We start from the raw sequence: 18623 nt of genomic DNA on the forward strand, positions 1-18623 counted from the left end.
GATGGGCAGTGTCTTTCTCTTGTGACACACTAATAACAGACTGAACCCCGTGGTCTTGGGGCTGAATTTAGTGTGCTCGCTGCAGCTGTTGGTAAGCAACTGCTTGTTAAACTGTGAGGTATTTTCCTTTGCAAACTATTTCAGTCATGCCTGTCATAAGTAGAATTTGGAAGCAGTTTTATGTCGATCCTCTTCCAGGCTCAACCCAGAACTGAGGCAGCAGAATGGAAAAAGCTCATGGCCTTTTTATGGAGCTCAATTCTTGCAACAAGTTGGCCTTAGAGGCTGGTGGCTGCAGAGGGCTGGCAGCAGGGACCTGGTGGCAGCCCCTGGAGAGCCAAAGGCAGTTGAGATTCCCGGGAATGTCACTTGTGGAACTCGTTTGAGCAGCTCATGGATGGCTTCATTGTTTGTTCAGCACAGAGCAGGGTGGCTTGGCAAGGAGCAGCTTCTCCATCACCTCCCCAGGCCTGAGTTTCAGGTTACTGTGTCCATAAACTATGAAAATCCCTGTCCAGGAGTTGGTTGTGCAGGAAACGTGAGTGGTGGGGAGCAAACACCTCTCACCAGGCTGGAGCACAGCAGTTTCAGCTGCAGTTGGGGTTTGTGCTGTGCTTTCTACATGTTTACAGGAACAGCCTTAGAGCTCTGTCACAGCAAGAAGAAAACCTGCCCATCTCCTCACATCACTCATTATGTACAGAAAAAGAAATTGTAAAGTGCTGTTGTCAAAATCTACTTTCTAAACACTCGTTTGAAGGCAAACCAGAGGGGACACCCCAGCTGTGACTCAGTAATGAATGAAAATCCATCCCTTTATGATAATAAGCCAGAGGACTTTAGAACCTGTAAACACCTTGGCTCAAAGGTCCCTAAAACAGGCAGAGCCCTCAGGTGTGGTTAAACCAGAGAACCTGTGGGCAGTCAATTGCTCAGAGTTGTAATTTTTTTTCTCACATGAACATGGTACAGAATGCTTTAGATAAAATATAGGAAGTGTGGGTACATTCAGATGGCAGCCTTCAGTCATTACCAGAATAACACTGACATTGTTATAGTAAACTTTAACTGTTTGTTATGGTTTTTTAATTCAAAATTAAATTACAGTAGGCAATCATCCAAGATCTCTGGATTTGAAGTTAGGTAAGGAAGTCATTAACTTAGAGTTAAAGCTGAGTTCTCTGATTTAGAGCTTTTTATTTATGAGCTGGAATTGCAAATGCTGAGTGACAGTTTGGAGTTCATACACCTCAAATCCATCTGTGTATGGTACCATCCCTGTGTGTTCAGTGTTGTATTCACTAGGTAGTACAGGAAGCAGCATGGACAGAAGGGATCTAGGGCAGTGTGAGATTGCATCAGCAGTTTAAGGTCACACTTTGTGGTTTACAAATAGCTTGAGAATTTTGGTGAATTTTAGGGAAAACTGATGCTTCCAGGGCCCTGATCTCTGGGTGATCACGTGGCAAAGTCAGCTTGAAGTAGTAACAAAAACATTGTTTTCAGGGGGTTCCCATGGTTTGCTGTCTCTTAAAAATAAACAAAGTCTCTTTTCAGCAAGGCTCCTTTCCTTATTGATTCAGCAGTGTTTCCAGATGGGTTTGTTCAGTCATGAGCTGCTGGTACTCAGTGGCACTCTGCTTTTCCCAGGAATGGGACAAGGCTGGATGTCTCCCTGTGGGTGTTCTCCACAGCCCCTGGACTCTGTGTCCCCTTTGATGAGCCCCCCCAGCTCAGGTGGAAACCAACATTGAGCTCCTTGTATTTTATGTGGTTTCTGTGTGAGGGAATCTTGTAATTTTTCTTGTTCAAGCAGCAGCTCCATTTCTCGTTTGCTTTTCATAAGCAGAAGCACAATGGGGTTCATTTGCTGTGTGGTTGTACTGTCTCATTCTCCTGCAGTTGTAAGTCAGAGAAAAATCCAAAGACTTCAGTCCTGTGGGAACAAAAGCAACTTAGATTACAAATGCCAACTTCCTCTGTGTTCCCTAACACACAAGTTAGCTCATTCATGCTAAAGTCCAGGGATTCAGAGGGATAAACAGCAGTAATTCTGCAATAACTCAGACATTAAAGGCTGTCTTTCTCTCTGTCTTTTCTCTCCACAGCCCTCCTGGGCCAGGTGATGACAATCAGTTGGCTTCTCCCCTGGATCCCTGTGAGCATCCCTCAGCTGTGTGTGCAGCCTTTGGCAATGCTGTCCCCGTGGGAACTGCTGAGCTGACTGCAGCCAGGTACTGTCCAGAGCTGTGCCTGGGGCAGGGCAGGGGCTGCACTGCTCCCTGCTGCAGGGGAGTGGAGCACCAGGATCTCAGCACTGGCTGAGGAACTGCTGTCACCCTCCATGCATGGATAAGTGTCTGCTAGAGCCGTTGCTGAAGGGTTTGCTGAGTCTGCTTCTCTCTGTCAGCAGAGATCTGTACCAGAGTTTAAATCCCCCCTTGTAAAGGCCTTCAAAAGAAAATTCTGTTTACCCTTCCCTGAGATTCTATCACTTCAGCACATAGCAGGATTGTGATATGTGAAGGTGCAATATATGCCCTTTATTTTTTTCCAGTATTTCTGCATTCCAGTATCTCTGTTGGACTTGGGCCTTTTTGTGTGCCTTTACTTGCACTGAGAAGGGAAACTGTTGCTTTCTTTGTGCTGCTGGTGGTGAGGTTGTCAGGATCTTGGGGCATATAAATTTATCTGAACAATAGAGGAAGCCTTGTAGGGTGTGTGTACCCTTCAATCACCAGGAGTTCAGTGGAGCGTAAACACACACAGTATATTTAAGCTAGCATTACATTTGTTAGTTGAAGTCACAATAATACACCATCAAAGGCTGGAGGGACCTTGTGTGGTTTGCTCAATCCACCTTAAAAGCTGGGTGACTTTGCTGTTTGGCCCATCCTGGTCTGCCACCAGTCCCCAAGCTGGTTAGTCACCAGTGCTGGCTGGGAGAGACTGTGAGAAACAAACTTTTTCCTACAGTCAGAGTAAGATGATCTAGAGAAGCTTACAGTGGGAAGCTAATGATGTGGATTTCTTTCAGTTCTTGTAAGTTTTTACTCAAAAAGTTGGGTTTCTTTTGTTTTTAACAAATGTAATTGGGTTACTGATGGTTTTTTGTGGATTCTGCTTTTCTTGCTAATGGATTGTTGGCCCTAGTAGTGAGGCAGTTAGAAAAGAGTGAGCATTAATTGAGGTGGAGCTGTGAACTATTTTCTGAATGTGGAAGCATGAAAAAGGCACCAAAAGTGCCAGAAAGATTTGTATATGGTCTTTGGACTGCAGTCTGGAACAGAAGATTGTGTGCCCTTGGGGTGATAATTTGCTTTTACAGGGAAAAAGGCACACAAGCTGCCTATGATTAAACATTTAGGGGGAGCAATCTCAGAGTGCTTTAATTCACTGTTTCTTGTAAACCTCATGAATTCACTCTGTTTGCATCCTCACATCAATCTGGATCTTCGAGTTAATTATATTATACCTTTTCTTTTGATCTCCTCCATAACTTGTGCCTTTTAAATGTTTTATTTTTAATGTCTGAAGGGTGTCTCGGAGCTCCTTGCTCCACCCCAGTGGCACAGGCTGTGCTGGTGCTGAGCTGTGGTTGCCCCATCCAGGATGGCTGAGCCCAGTAGGGGTGAGGGCAAAGGGACTGTGCAGCAACCACAGGATCTGGTGCTTTCCAAATCCTGGCCTTGAGGGAGCTGCAAGGGTTTTTGCAAGGGCTCAGCACTAAATGTTGCAAATCAGGGGTATTTCATGTTGGATGTAGGTAGTTTTCCAGTTCCTGAAACAGAGGAAACTGACAGAGCAATACACTGTGACTGGAGTGAAGCTGGCTGTGAGTGCTTCTTCTGTGTTTGTTAAATCTTTTGCTTGTTTTTTTTAAGTGCTGCACAAGTTAACTCTTGTCAGTGTTGTTTGTTTTGCCTGCTCCTTTATTTTGCTTCCGTGTGCAGCTTTGGATATGAAAGCCTACCCATTCTCCTTCACCTGCCTTTCCTGTCCGGGTTGTTGTCACTTGCTAGTTTCTCTGTGAGCCTTGCAGAGGGGTTTCCTTCTGTCCCAGCAGTAGAAAACCCAGAGGCTGGCACTGTACCCACCCCCAGGTGGCAGCTAGTTGGCAGAGGAGTGGTTAAACCAGTGCAGCTGCAGTCCTGCTTTAACTCTTGTGTCTTCAGTCCTGGTGCAGCTCCTCCTGCAGCAGCAGCTCTGCTGACTTCCCTGGCCTTTGCTAACAATATAAAGTTGGTAGAAAATCAAAGTGTTTGGGCACTGGGATTATGCCCACATAGCAGGACTGGGTTTATCTCACCCAAGGTAGGAGCCTGAGAGATGTTTTTTCTTTCATGTCATTGCCTTGTCTGTCATCAGCAATTCCCCTGTGTTGTGGAGCAGATTATTGCTGCTATAAGTAAAATAATCTTATTAAAGTCCCTGTTTTTTTTGGCATTTTATGTAGAAGCACTGCACCACTGCATTTCAGTGTGGCTGGATACAATTCCCTAGTGCACACACGTGACGTCTCTGTGCTGCCTTCTGGGTTCCTCTGCAAAATGGAAATGTTACAGGGGCTGGGAATGCCATGGTGTTATTCCAGTCTGTCTGCAGTAAGGTGCAATCAGAAAGTGTTTTTCCCCAAAATATTTAGTTATTTACTAAATTTGCTTTTGTTTCTGTGTATTTCCCCATCAGGGGTGTCACATAATGCAGATGGTGTGCATTTTGACAGGGAAAAATAATGGTGCCTGCATGATGGGGGTCAGTTTGTGCTAAATGGCTTCCAGATGGCAGGGCAGAGTAAGAGATCAGGTTGTCCCTCCATCTGTCCAGTCAGGAAACTCTATCTTTGTTTGGCTTCTTGAGGGTGACTGACTGCCTCTCTCCTGCTGATACCATATTGATCAGGGACAACATGCTAGCATCTGCTCAGTAAGATTTTATTTATCTACAGAGAAGTGCCCTGAAAAGAATTAGGTAAAAAGTTCACTGGTGGTTCTGCCAAGCATTTTTGTTCAGCAATGAAAGGCCAAGTTCACTCTAATTTGCCAGTACATGTTGCTCTAGGAGAAGTTTTGGCCAGACACAGCTTTCTCTTTACTCTGCAGGTGCAGAGCTCTGCAACAGGACTTCTGTGTTGTAGGAGGAATGTTTGGGTTGGAAAGGTAGAGAAGGCAAATAAGAGCCATGTCTGTACAAGACCACAGCTTAGGTGGGCTCCAGGTTAGAGTGTGAAAGACTTATGAGAAGTATCTGTCTGTTCCCTGCAACTTCCTTCCTGGCTTGTGGGGAAAAAAACCCAAACCTTCAATTCCCCGGGAAAAAATGGCAGCTTAGGCACTTGCTGCATGTGTTTAGGGCTGTTCTTAGTGTTGGCAGCACAAACAGGGAATACCCACATTTGTCTGTGCACACAGATAGTCAGAAAATTATTTTTGAGGTCTGCTTATAAGAGATAGTGCTTGAAAATGCTTGTTTTGTAATCAGCTCAACTCCGTGGGATAAATACTGGTCAATTATAGTTTATTGTGCACTGAGAAGGCTTGGGCCTTTTGGTAGTGTTCTTCTTGCAACCATTAAAATATTAACAGTTGAGAAAATAGTTTAATGGAAAAATCTTGTTTTAGTAGGAGCTGTGGACAGGTTTTGATGTAGCCACTTCATGTCTGAGGTGATAAAAGTCCCATGAGTTGACACATGGACCCCAGTTGATGCAGTGTTAGGCTGAAGAGCTCACAGTGAACAGAAAGTCTGTATTTTGGACAGGGTTTCTGTTCTGTGCTCTCCTGCCTCAATTTGTGCAGTCGGTGAGAGCAGGAGGAGGAGTGGACACAGGGCTTTGGGAGGGATGGGGAGCAGAGCTTTTCCAGAAATCCTGGTGTGTTGATGGCAAGCTTAGCTTTAGTGTTGGGAATGATGCTCATTAGTCAAAATATCTCTGAAAAGGTTTCATTTGATGTGGAAAGGCTTGGAGGGGGAAGCTGAAGGGCTGCAGATGATCATTAGGACCGGTGTGAAGAGTAAGACTGGGGCAGCTTTGTGTGTCCCTCACACCAGGGCCATAATTTATGTGCCTTTGGTGCTCTTGTTTGGCTGGGCCCTCTTGTGAATTGTTTGGGTTTTGCAGCTCTTTGTTTGCTCTCCAAACAGATGTTCAGCATTCACTTATTTTTAGCAGTTCACTTTTTCTGCTTTAAAAATCTTACTTTCACTGCTCTCCGTGTGCCCCTATATAGTCACAGCCTTGGTATAGAGAGGATGCTGTTACTATATTAGTACAGAGATATTTTTAGCCAAGGACAAAGGCCTTTGCATGAAAAAGGAAACAGCCTGCTTTTTAATCATTATTTATTTATTTATTTGTATTTATTTGTATTACTTCATGGGGCTGAAAATTTCGGGTGTCTGTGTCAGCATCAGGCCAGTTTGGACAAACAGAAGGAAGGAGTGAGGAAAGCAGTGATAATTTCTTAGAAGAGATAACTGGGTAGTTGTCCCATATGGCACAAAGCAGCTTTGTGGATGTAAGCTAATCTGTAAGCTAATCAAGGTAAACTACACTCCCAAAGAGCTTTGGTGATCTTGGGAGCTGGGTGGACAAACACTTTGGGAAGTGGCTGTTCTCCTGCTCCTGTGTGTTGTGACTAAAGTCAGGGATGTGGTTTAGGCTTGTTCTCTGTTTGTGCACTAAAGAAGGGAACAGCCTGTCCCTGGACCTTCCTGACTCTTCATCAGTAACACAATTCCATCTGCTGCCTACAATTCCAGTGTAATTACTGGGGGAAGAGGAGACAAAAAATTTAAAAGGAATGACTAAGCTAGCTGTTTATATTTAATTCAGGAAACCTGTAAGAAGCTTCTCAGCCACGTCCTGTTTCCACCAACATTTCTATCAACATTGTGTCTGTATCTCTGGCAGCAGCACCAGCAGGAGGGGAGGCTGTTGTGTGTGGCTGCTGCCCCAGGACATTTGTGTCCCTCTGGTGTGCCCTGGAAGGGACAGTGTGTCATGACAAGGCCTTGAACTGCTCCTGCTTTTGAGACATGAAGTCATGGGTTATTGAGTTCCTTTTCTGTTAATGAATGTGGCTGAGAGCAGGGGGAGTTCTGAGCATGGGGCTTTGCTGAGCAGAGGGACCTCACATCCATGTGAGGAGTTCTGGGATTATTGTGTTTGGCTTTACAGCCTTAGGGAGAGCTTCTAAAGTAAGAGAATGTTTTAGTCCCAGATTTTAGGGTTTTTTGCTAAAACACAAATTGCTTAATCGAATGTGTATATTGTACAGTGAGGAGAAAAGGCTGTGTGAGAACAGCAAAGCAGTCATTAGTGATTTATTTATTATACTGATTTCATATACAGTTAAATTCCTCTTTCACTTAATGTTATGGTCTATAGAGGCTGTCAAGACTTTGCAGTATTACTGATGATGTGGTCAGCTGAGAAATGAAGTGAAATAATCTTTGGAGGAAGAAGTAATTTGTGGGAGGTGGGAGAGAGAGGGAATTTGGGAGGGAATGATGTGCTCCTTACAGCTCCTTATAGATCCAGCAAAAGGTCATCCTATAAAGAGACTTCATTAAAGCTTCATGGGCATTACTGAAATTTGTCAGCTTATTTTTAATACTTGTTTTGCAGCACTTCCAAGCCTGATAGCTGCAAGGGAGTTGATAACCACATTTCTGAGGATGTACCTTTGGCTGTGGCCCCTAGTGATGGTGTAGAGCTGCCTGCTGAAGAAACCAAAGGTTTCACAAGGGGACAAAAAAGGTATTGTGTGATTTCCATTGTTCCAAGACTTTTCCATGTCATTACATCTTTTGGTTAAGAGCTGCTTCTAGTATGAAGGAGGTTGACTAAGTTTGCCAGGTGTTTTGTCTGAGTTATATGAACATTTTGCTGCTGGATTTTGAATCCAAATGTTAGACTTATCAAGACCTGGCTAATCCAGTGTATCTACTCCAAAATACCAGAAGAGGGAGCTTAGGCTACACTGGTTATTACTATGCTGATCTATTTTCAAACTATTATTTTTTTAGGGTTTTTCCCCCAATATTTTCCTTTATTGAATTAGAGTTTGTTGGGGTTTTTTTGTTTCTGGGTGTGAAATTGTGCAAGATCAGGTCCTATTTAAGAGGACTGTTCTGCTCATTCCCCTTCAGATGTTGCCAGCAACTTCCCCACCCCACACCTGATTTGCATTGTCACTGTCAGTAGTGAAGGAAGAAGTTTTTCAGCTTGATTTCACTCTTGCTGAATAATAAAGGTAATAAATACTACCTTTATTTCAAAGTTAAATGTTTCACTGCCTCAGATCTACACTGATTGTTGCCATAGTGTTTGATGGGTGCTCCAGCACATTTTTGCTTTGAAAACCCCTAAATTGAGTCAGACTCACAGAATGATTTGGGTTGGAAAGAACCTTAAAGATCATGTCCCAGCCATCCCATCTCAAATATAGTTGAGACATGTGCTGGGATATTCCTGTCTGAGGTGATTAACCAGTCTGCTCTTGGGGCTCAGCAATCAAGCCTGCCCTTCTTGTGACATCTATTAATGGAAAAGGTCACAGCACAGCTGAGCATATGAAATGGGCACTCCCTGGAGAGCAGCATTCTCCACCCCACCAATACCCACTGGCAGCTTGTGACAAGTGGGATGCAAGACAGGAGGCACCACAGGAAATACAGTTATGCCACTACAGCTCTGCTCAGAAATGTCAAAAGATGCTGCTGTCAGCAGGAGGACACTCTGAATTATGAATTACCCTGTACACAATAGATGTGTTCTGCTGTGGAACAGTGCACAAAGAGCTATTAGCAAATGCTGCTGAAAAAACTATCGACTGTAATATCTAGGAAACATTGATTAATTATTTCTTCTAAACTCCTGTTGGCTTTGATCAGAAAAATGGTGCCTTCAGCTTTAGTATATGTGCTGCTGAGGCATAGTTAGGCCAAGTCTTTGTAGCTTTCCTTGATGGAGAACAGAAGTGTTTTGCACCAGTATGCAATTTCTGTCATCTGGAGAGGATTTTCTGTATTGAAGGGTAGATACAATGGTTATCATCTAAAAATGGAGAAAAATGGGCATATGAGATTTTAAGTTGGAAAATGCTCACCCCAAGATGTTGGCTCTTTCCAGAGAATCATCCAAAATTGTTTGAGCTTTACAGATGCCTTGGATTTCACAACTGCTGTAGGGCAGTCACAAATGACTGTTGTTTACAAATCCAAATTGTAACCACTAAAACATGGGGCATTTCTTTTCCTTTTCACTAGAATTCAGCTTCAACAACAGGAGAAGTAACTTTAGATAAATAAATAAATATGTGAGCACAGCAGCTCTGCAGGCAAGCAGAGCTGCTGTGCTCACTTATTTAGATTGGCTTGTGCCTCTGAAGTTTTTGTTTTGATATTGATGTGTGTTTAATAATGTAAATGTCTGTGTCTGCATAAGAAACTCTTGGCCTTGAACACTTTCAGAGGTGGGAACTCCACAGCCTCTTTGAGCAACATGTTGTACTAGTAGAACTTTTTAATGCAGAATCCAAATCCAGCCTAGGATGTCAGCAGCCCAAATGTGCACTCCCAGCACCCTCATTATGTGTTTTCTTCTTTTACAGCTGTCTAGAAATCTTTTTACTTCCCACATCATTATGCCTTGAGAATGGTGATCCTGTCACCCACAGCTTCTTTATCCAAAACTGAGCTGGTGTGTTTGTATCTTCATGGAAATTAAGATGCACATAGAAGTGAGAATTAGAGTTGGCTGAGGGACTGAAGATCATTCTTGCACCCTCTTGAAAAGCAATAATGTTACTGTCCAAATAGATGTTTGCTGTTGTAATCAGCCCCTTATGTGAATACTTCTGAGACTACCTTGTATTTTTATGTGGTTCCTGTGTATCAAGTCAAATCAACCATGGAAAGTAATAGCCTGCAAATTGGGTTCTGTTTCACTTTGTCACATTGATGGGAAATGTCTGGCAAGGTGCTGAACTTGTGCAACTGCTGGGCCACTCTGTGATTTTCTATAAAATGGATCCTTGAGGGATTGCAGTCTCCTCTATGATTATGATGATCACATTATGAACAGTGTCACAGACACTTCATAATTTCAGAGAAGTGCTGAAATATTGCTAGAGAATAGCTGATGCCTTATGGAAGCCCCATGGACAGAGCTGCAAAGTCTCTGGGGAGCTGCTCCATCCCTTTGTGCTGTGGGGAAGAGAGGTGGACGTGACTTGTTCTGGAGAACAAAAACCAAGTGCTGGTTTTGAGCTTGTCCTCTGCTGTAGCCTCACTGCTTGCTTTGAAAAGTGCACCTGTGATGTTCTGTGTGGCTGATGGGAATGGAGAGCTGGGTCCTCCCTGTTTCAGATACCAGGTCAGCTTTCTTTCAAAAGCTACAGCAGACTGGAGTCTGAGCATTTTGAGAGACTTTGGATGGACAGGGAATGTCTGTTGATCTCTGAAATCAAATACACATTGCTGTCTTACTTAATTTTCCTGAAATTATCTTGGAACCAATTGGAAGCAGAGCAACAAATCTCTCTGAAAGCAGAAAATCACAACAGTGTTTACACAAAGCTCTACTTTCTGTTTTGTTGGTTTCCAAAATGTTTCATAATGCTTCCCTGGGAGGAAGCAAAGTTGAAGAATTGGTGTCAGGCAGAAAAACAGGATAAGCTTTATGACTTCTGGGTTTTATTTGCTTGATCCTGTGTTGAAAACAAGTTTTCTCCTTTTGCCCACCTTCAGAGAGGCTTGGTGTGAAACTAAGGAAATAAGAATCACTGTATTGCCTTCATTTAGGATCAACACTGATAATCCTAGACTGAGTTGCTTTTAAAACCAAGAAGGGATTAAATGGGTTTCAAAAACTCAAGGGTTTTTTCCCTTGAGTGAACATAACCCTTTTGAAAGGAATGTGTTACCACATTTAAGTTTACAAGTGCACTGAGCAAGGAAGAGATGAGAAGTGCAAGTGAGGGATGCAAATGCCTCTTTCCTTCCATAATGTGGGAGTTTGCAGGGTGGTTTTTTTGGGTTTGGGGATTTTCTGGGGCAGAAGAAAGGTGTAGTTTTGTGAGTTTCGTGTTTGTCATGTGAACTGGATGGTCCTAGTGTGTGTGTCTGGACTGTCTGGTGCACAAGTGAAGTGATGCTTTTTTCAGGACAGCAACAGATAGAAGGCATTGAAATGAAGTTGTTTTAAGTCTTATAAACCAAACCCAAGGATTTTTGTTGAGGCTTTGTGGCTGACACCATGAAAAGCATTTACCTGCAAAACAGCATAAAAACCAGATCCCTTCCACATAACCAGCCAGCCTGTAAAAACTGGACAGGAATGAGCCACAGCACTGCTCTTCATCCATTTCCACCATTCCAGGTTTTTACAGGAGATTTACAGTCTCCTGAGTGGTGTGTTTAGTACTGCTCAGCCCCAGGCAGGAGGATGCTTTTTGTAGACATCTTCAATTTATTACTAATAGCATCACACTCTGGGGTGTCTGTTGTGTTTCAAGCCCAAAATGTTGTGGATTTTCTTGTAGCTGGGTGTGGGACTGGCATGGTGGAGTTATCTGGGTGAACCCATGATGTGGGGGGAACAGTCAACAAATAGCTGCCAGCAGCTCCATTTTTAAAAGGCACAGCATTAATGGGTGCTTGACACAAGTGGGAAATGTCACCTGTTTTCTAACCACTTGCTGGTTGGGAATTTGGGCTTTCTGGGATGTTCTGCCTGCAGGTTTGCTCAAAGAGAGCAATTATTTGTGTGTCTTGTAAAGCTGCTCTCAGTGTGAGGGGATGGACAAAAGGGTGATGGTAGCCCTCTGTTTGCCTGTTATTCCTGTGTATTTTACAGGTTCCCTCAGGCAGTTTATGGTAATTTCCTTGCTGCTAGAGCAGGTTCAGCAGCATGAAAATGAAAATGTCGTTACGCTAATTAATCCATCCACAAGGAGTCTTAGAACAGCATTGATCATTCTGCATCCTACAAAAACCATGGCAGTACATATTCAGAAATTACACTCCAAGCTTGGGATGCTGTTCTTGGCACTGTGGCACACACAGTGACAGCTCCTGGCACTGCCAGGAGGGTGGAGGACTTGTATGGGATCCCCTCTTGTCCTAGATCAGGTAATAAATGAGCTAAAGCTGTTGTCAGGTGTGTTTTGTATTTCTCAATAATCCCTGTTATGATAAAATATGGCATGTGCTTTTTGGGTACTCTAATGCTAAATCTTCTGAAAACAAAAGCTTAAAGAAGCCATTGAGACTCACTAGACATACTTCAGACCAATTTTGTGTTAACTCTCATGAAATCAAATTGAAGCTGCAAGCTGACTTCTTTAAGGCAGTCATTGACCACCCATCCTTAGCAGCCGCAGCAGAGCATTGCACCAGGGGGGAATGCTGTTCCTGTCTGCTTTCTTCATCCTGCATTTTCATAATCTAATTCTTTACTTGGGCCCTGAGGCCAGCAGGCCTTTGGATTCTGCTTGCTGAAATATCCTGCAACAAGGTGCTCCAGAGAGCATTATCAGCACTGATCTTGTCAGCTGAGGGCAGGTGCATAAAACCCTTAAAAATGTCAGTCCCCTCCTGGCATGAGGCAGTTCCTTTCCTAACAAGCCTGGCTCCAGCTGCCCTAGGGATCTTACACCTCAGGATGTTTAGAGACTTTAAAAGAAGCATGGAAGCAAGACGAGCTCCTGTCGTCTGTGATGGTGTTTTTGCAATTCTGTAGTTTGGAAATGTCAACAGAATTTGGGCATTTGGCTTGTGGACATGGTCTGCAGAAGCATATTCAGCAGGAAAACAAAATCCCTTCTTTGGTGTGGTGATGCTTGTGGCCCCAGTCTGAAGGCCAGGCCAGAAATTTGGTAAATAGGAGTTTAAAGTTTTGTTTGTGATCCGAGGAATTCAGGCCTGGCTCTTACAGCAGTAGCATGATGGAGCCCAAAATCCGAAACAGAAGTGTCTGTGCCTTGGCAGGAGGGGAAAGCAAAGCAGCAAATGGGAGAGCAGAGGCTGCAGGAGTGAGGTGTGAGGGGTTTGGCTGCCCTGACCCCAAACTCACCTCCTCTGAGGGTCTGTGTGGGGCAGAGCCCTGCTCCTTCAGGGCAGCACCCACGCCCGGGGCTGTGCTCAGCCCCTGGGATCCTCCTCTCCCACTTGCTGCGGCTCCTCAGTTCCATGGGAGGCTTTGGGACGTGGAATGCTGCGGGGTGTGCAGTTCTCACGTTGCTGATGGTAATTCACTCCCTGAAAGCCTGGAGCCCCCCAGCAGCACCGTGCAGGGCCCCTTTTGTTATCCTTCCTCTGCCTTTCCCATGCTGGACATTTCAATAACTAAGCAGGCATCTTGGTTATTCATAACTCTTAATGCCATTAATCTCACTTGCAATTTAGATTAAGCAGTGACCTTAGCAACCAAGCAGGGATCAGTGGGGAGGGGGTGCAATTATTTATGTTTGGTCTTGTTTTTATTTTTATTTGAAACGCACTCTGATGTTTGTTTCTTGTCAGCTTCAGTGTCTGTCCTGGCTGCATCATCACAGGTCTCTCCTGTTTTGGAATTAGCAGATGTCAGTGGGCTCAGGCTTAAAACTCTGGGACATTGTGTGTTTTCATGAGGAGTGTATCAATGCAAATAAAGCACTCACACTATGTTAATCTAGATAAGAGGTGGAGCAGACAGTGTGTCTCTCTAAGTACTTGATCTGTAAGAACAAGTTAAGTCTGTTAAGCTTTACACCCAGGATCTCCTGGTGGTGTTTGGTGGTGTATAATTTTGTACCATGGTGACATGGATAAGGCTGAGTTGTGCCAGGTGATGTACAGAGGCAGTTGAACAAATTGCTTCTGTTTTCCTTGAAAACTGTATTGAAAAATATCCTACTGATTTAACACTCTGCAATTATTTTACTGCTCAGGTTTCATTTGCACTCTCCAGTTGTGAATCAGTGCCCCACTCTTAGACCATTAAAACATAAATGCTGAGCAAAAACCAATCCAAAACCTACAGCTAACAAAAAGAAACACCAAACCAACAAACCCATGATTTCAATCTGTAGGTCTGTCACTCTGTGTAGGGCTGAATTTCTGATTTTTCTGTACTGGAATGGAATTAAGCGAAGGATAACTGGGTTTTAGGAAGATGGCAATAAATGCGTCTTTAAATAGCTAATTATAGACTATAGTAATATCTTAACTATACCATGGCCATAAACTGCAGTACATATCTAACTTTTGTATTTGTTTTTATTTGTAGCACAAAGGCCCTCATAAAAGTAAGGGAAAGAAAGAAATTTGCTTTTTTTTCACTGCTCTTGCTGCCTGATGGCAGCAAGAGGTCACAGCTTGGCCCTCCCGGAGGTGGTTTGGGTTATCCTCTTTCAAAATAAAAAAGATTTTTAATTTTAAATTGTGGTCTGCTCACATGCAGTACTGTGGCATCCTGGGTTTGGCTGGAATAGAGTTAATTTTCTTCTATTCCCTGAAGAAAAAAAAAAACTAATCACACCTCTGGAGACAAAGATTGAAGATGGGTTTGGTTGGGTTTCTGTGCTTAGCTGTGACTTTCTGAAGGAGGTAATGACAGCAGCAGTGTTAAATGTTGTCCCTGTTCCACAGCAGTGCAGGTGGTGAGCTGGAGCATGGAGTGACCTGGCTGGAACAAAAAAAGTACATGATGAATGTGGTCACACAGAGGTTCCTTGTGGCACATCTCAGGGCATGACATAGGATTGGAGTCAATAAGAAAATGGGAATAACCGAAGGAAGGGTAATGAATGCCTTGTGGTGTTCCAGCAGCAGCTTCAGCTCCTTGAGAAGGAAATTTAAATTACACTCCTCTAGGGAAGTGGAAATTATAAGACACACCCTCTCTTGCTCTCTAAGAGAGGGAGATAAGACTAAGGAGCAAAAATATGGCTATAGAAATATGACAGTCTAATTTGCAGAATAAAAACAAAGCAAAAGGAAATAAAGGTGACTCAGGACTGGTAAAATGCATGGTGAGCAAAGAAGCACAGAAAAATGCATGACATATCTAGACTTACCTATTTTTGTGCAGCCCATCATGAAGAATGCTTGAATTCTTTAAAAGCCTGTCAGCTGGCTGCTGTGTAACCCTTAGGAAGATGAACCCCAACCCTGAGTGCCCACATGGCTGCACACAGCCTGCTCAGCCTTCCCTGGAGCACAAGGAGCAGCTCTGGTCCGGGGGGAGCTGCATTGCTGGAAGGTCTTGGCAGGCAGAGTCAGACCAGCAGAGGCCAGGGAGGGCTGGTGCTCCTGCAGGGCTTTCAGAGCAGGGGAGTCTCCAGCCTTGGGTGTCCTAAAAGGGCTCTCACCACTGCACTTCAAAAGGTGTCAGTGCTTTTATGTGCTGATGTGATCTCTGACACAGCCAGCCTCCCCAGGCACGGCTTTGCTTTGCCACCCTCCCCATACAGAATCAGATTTTTCAAGCAGTTTGGTCCTTTCAGTTCTTTAGGAGAGATGTTGCTGTTCCTTGGCAGTCTGATATTGTGGACAGCCTTGCCACAAACCCTTTGATTCCAGAACAGCCTACAAATAAGAGTGGCTTTGGGGTGAAAGCTTCTTCCCAAGCTGCATTCAAGGCTTTGGGGTTCAAAGGCAGTATCATTTAAATAAATATATATACACATAAAAATTATTGAGGGGGACAGTTATGTTTAAACAATACTCTGTGTTTTGAAACATTTCCCCATCTTTTGTTTGGTTGGGTTTTTAAAATTTTTTTAAATAAAATTACTGTTCCTCAGAGCTTTGGCAGCAGCATTCAGATACCAGAGAAATCCCTTTTTGCTTGGGATGTTTGGTTTTTCTCTGTCCTTGCATTTTCTTTTATATGGTGCTTGTTTCTGCAGAGTCCCTCAATAATGCATTGCAGCTTAATATTCACCCCTCCTTCTCTGGGGAATAGATGTGTGAGGAAGGCTTTTCTTTCAGCAGGCTCTTTGATGTTCTCTGTGTGTGTATGTGTGGTCATGTTTATAACTTGTGCAAATGCCTGGCACAGTGGACACTGAAGCCAAGAGCAAAGAAACAGAACATAAATTTCAGTATCTCAAACCTTATCAGGGTCCTGCTCAACATTGTTTTTTGATGGAAGCCAAAAATTTCAAATTGGGTGCAAGTGACCAAAGTTTGAATTGATATATAAACATGAAATGGAATAAGACCAAATATTTAGGAGTCTGTAGAGTGTTTTAAACAACTAATCAGTGGACATCCAGTTACAATAAAACATTAATTTAGTAGAGGCCAAAATATGGCTCTTGTTTAAATGGGTGAAAGAGGCAGAAAGAGAAAATGACTAATTTTAAAGGATGGTACTGAATACTTAAATAGGCTTTTCAGCAGTGGGATCACAATAAATTGTTACATGGCTTTTAAACCCTAGGCTGAAGTGCCTAGGGCATCTTTAAATCCTTTGAAGCTACAATGGGATTTTTTTCTTTCTGAGCTACATCTGTGTGTTTTTAAGGTTCCAGAGAAGTTCTTACCAAATGTACTCAGTGTCAACACAATTCTTGTATTTTTAAAAGCCCACACTAAATTTAGTGCTAAGTTGATGCTTCTTGGCAGGCCTAAAGGGTGAGCTGGGGCCAGGCAGGAGAGGTGGAGCTCCTCTCATCTGAGGTATTTCTTACCAGTCAGGATGGGCTGCAGCTTTGTAGTGTAACAGATTTTATGGCCAAATCAGAAGTAAATCTCCATTTTGGCTTCTTGCACGGGTTGGCCAGAAACATCAGTTTAATGTTTGTTATTGCATCCCATAGGCAACAAACTCTCTGCAGTCCAAGGCTCAATTACAGCAGAGTTTTTTGTGAAATATCATGGCCAGCAGGAGTTCACACTGCTGCAGCTGAGCTGCTTGGATGGCTGTTTCTCAAAGGAAGAGTGAAATCCTGTCCTCCTTGTGAGCAGGAGAAGCTCAGAGGCGCTGAGCTGTCCTCTGGTGAATCTCTGAGCTGTGCACAAGAACTGGGGTGGCAGGGAGGGGAGAAGGAGGCAGTGCCTTGCCTGTGACACCCCTCACCATAACCCTGAGCCCCTGTAACCCAGACAGAAGGTGCAGAGTGAGCAGGGCCACAGCTGGGCTCCAGAGGCTGAAGCCCTTCCTCCTGCAGCTTTGCCAAGACCTGCATTTCTATTTCAGTTCAAATATTTGTTGCATAGAAACGTTGGAGAATGGAAAAAAAGCAAACCTGCACTGTACAGCTCCTGAAAGGACCATGCTGACTCAGAATAGCATTCAATCCCAGCCTTCTTTTATTAGGGCTTTGTTTATTTAATAAATGTACATGTGAAACTTGAAGGAGTTGACACAGGCATTTTAAGTGTATTCTTTGCACTTGTTAGGAGTATCCCTGTTTTCCTCACTGCCAGGACAAACAGTGCCTGTGTTCTCCTTTTTGGTTCCAGGTAGGGCTTTACTTAATTTGGTGTTTGCCTTTCCAGGGATTTTTCTTTTCTCTGAGTCTTCTTTTCTCTTGAACAAATGAAATCCAGCAGGGAGCTATTATGATATTCAAAGACTAGGTAGAGCTACCACACACTAAAGTGAGGGACTCTGGATACAAACATGGAATTTTAGTCTGTTGGCCAGTACCATTGATTTCCTATACTGGATGGGAATCCTGGAGTTATTAACCATTTCAAATCTACTGCCAAGGAGTATATCGGACATTTTCATCTATTTTATGCACTTTCTGTGTGTTCCTTACTTGTGAGTGGCAGATACAGAGGATGTAGTGAGCTGCCACCACCTTGGCAAGGGAGGATCAGAGCTGGGCACTGCTGCAGAGTTCAGGGATCACTTGTGGCTCAGGCACCAGCCCTGCTCCAGAAGTTCTGGAGTTCAGTCCCTGAGAGGGACATTGCTGCTGCTTCTCTGGTGGACTTGGGATGTGTCTTGAGCAATGAGATGCTAGAAATGAGGGTTTGGCCTTTATCAGAAACAAAACAACCCCAAAATTATAGCTTGCTGGGAAGCTTGTGGCTGAACAAAGTGCTGGCTCACAGGCTTTCCCCTATAGTTTAAAAAAAAAAGTAGGGAAAAGGAAAATGAATTTATCTTGATGCTGTTCATAAAACAGAATTAAATTTTAGGCAGCCTCTGGAAATGAAAAGTTCTTAATCTTCGCTAAACATCCTTGTTTCCTCTTATCTCAAGAACAATTTATTGTTGGTGCGCCCAGAAAATCAGAATGTTATACATGTATTCAGTAGTCATTCTCCTGTCAAGCAAGAAAACCCAACTGGATTTATGCAAGCAGAGAAAAAAAATCCCAAAACTGTTGAAAGCATGGCCCTAATGAGGCCTCCACTAGAGCATAAAAACTGTGCAGTGATAGGGGCTTGGAAGTCAGCACGTTTTAATATTTTTGTTAAATTTATCTGATCCTTTTGACCCCTCCACCCTGTGATGTATCCAGAATTGTTACATAGCTTCAAGCCATTTGTATCCCTAGAGTTTCATTCACTGCTGATACAGGCAGCAGTGCAACTGATTTTTAAAATTTTTTTTTTTTTCTCCTTTAATGATGTGAAACACATCTTGTATGTGAATCATCTGTTATTTGCCA

The 18623-nt window shown here is 43.4% G+C and overlaps 1 protein-coding gene across 13 annotated transcripts in view; it reads left to right on the plus strand.

The window, feature by feature from the left end:
• TACC2 (transforming acidic coiled-coil containing protein 2) overlaps positions 1-18623 on the plus strand; it is a 128899-nt gene that overhangs the window by 52841 nt on the left and 57435 nt on the right. For all 13 annotated transcript variants that reach the window (XM_084210589.1, XM_084210590.1, XM_084210592.1 and 10 more), the window contains 2 exons: positions 2109-2234; positions 7631-7762. In XM_084210589.1, the coding sequence (XP_084066715.1) occupies positions 2109-2234; positions 7631-7762 (258 nt within the window). The remainder of the gene's footprint in view (positions 1-2108; positions 2235-7630; positions 7763-18623) is intronic.

The sequence above is a fragment of the Fringilla coelebs genome (genome assembly GCF_963513975.1).
Source record: "Fringilla coelebs genome assembly, chromosome: 8".
Lineage (NCBI taxonomy): Eukaryota > Metazoa > Chordata > Aves > Passeriformes > Fringillidae > Fringilla > Fringilla coelebs.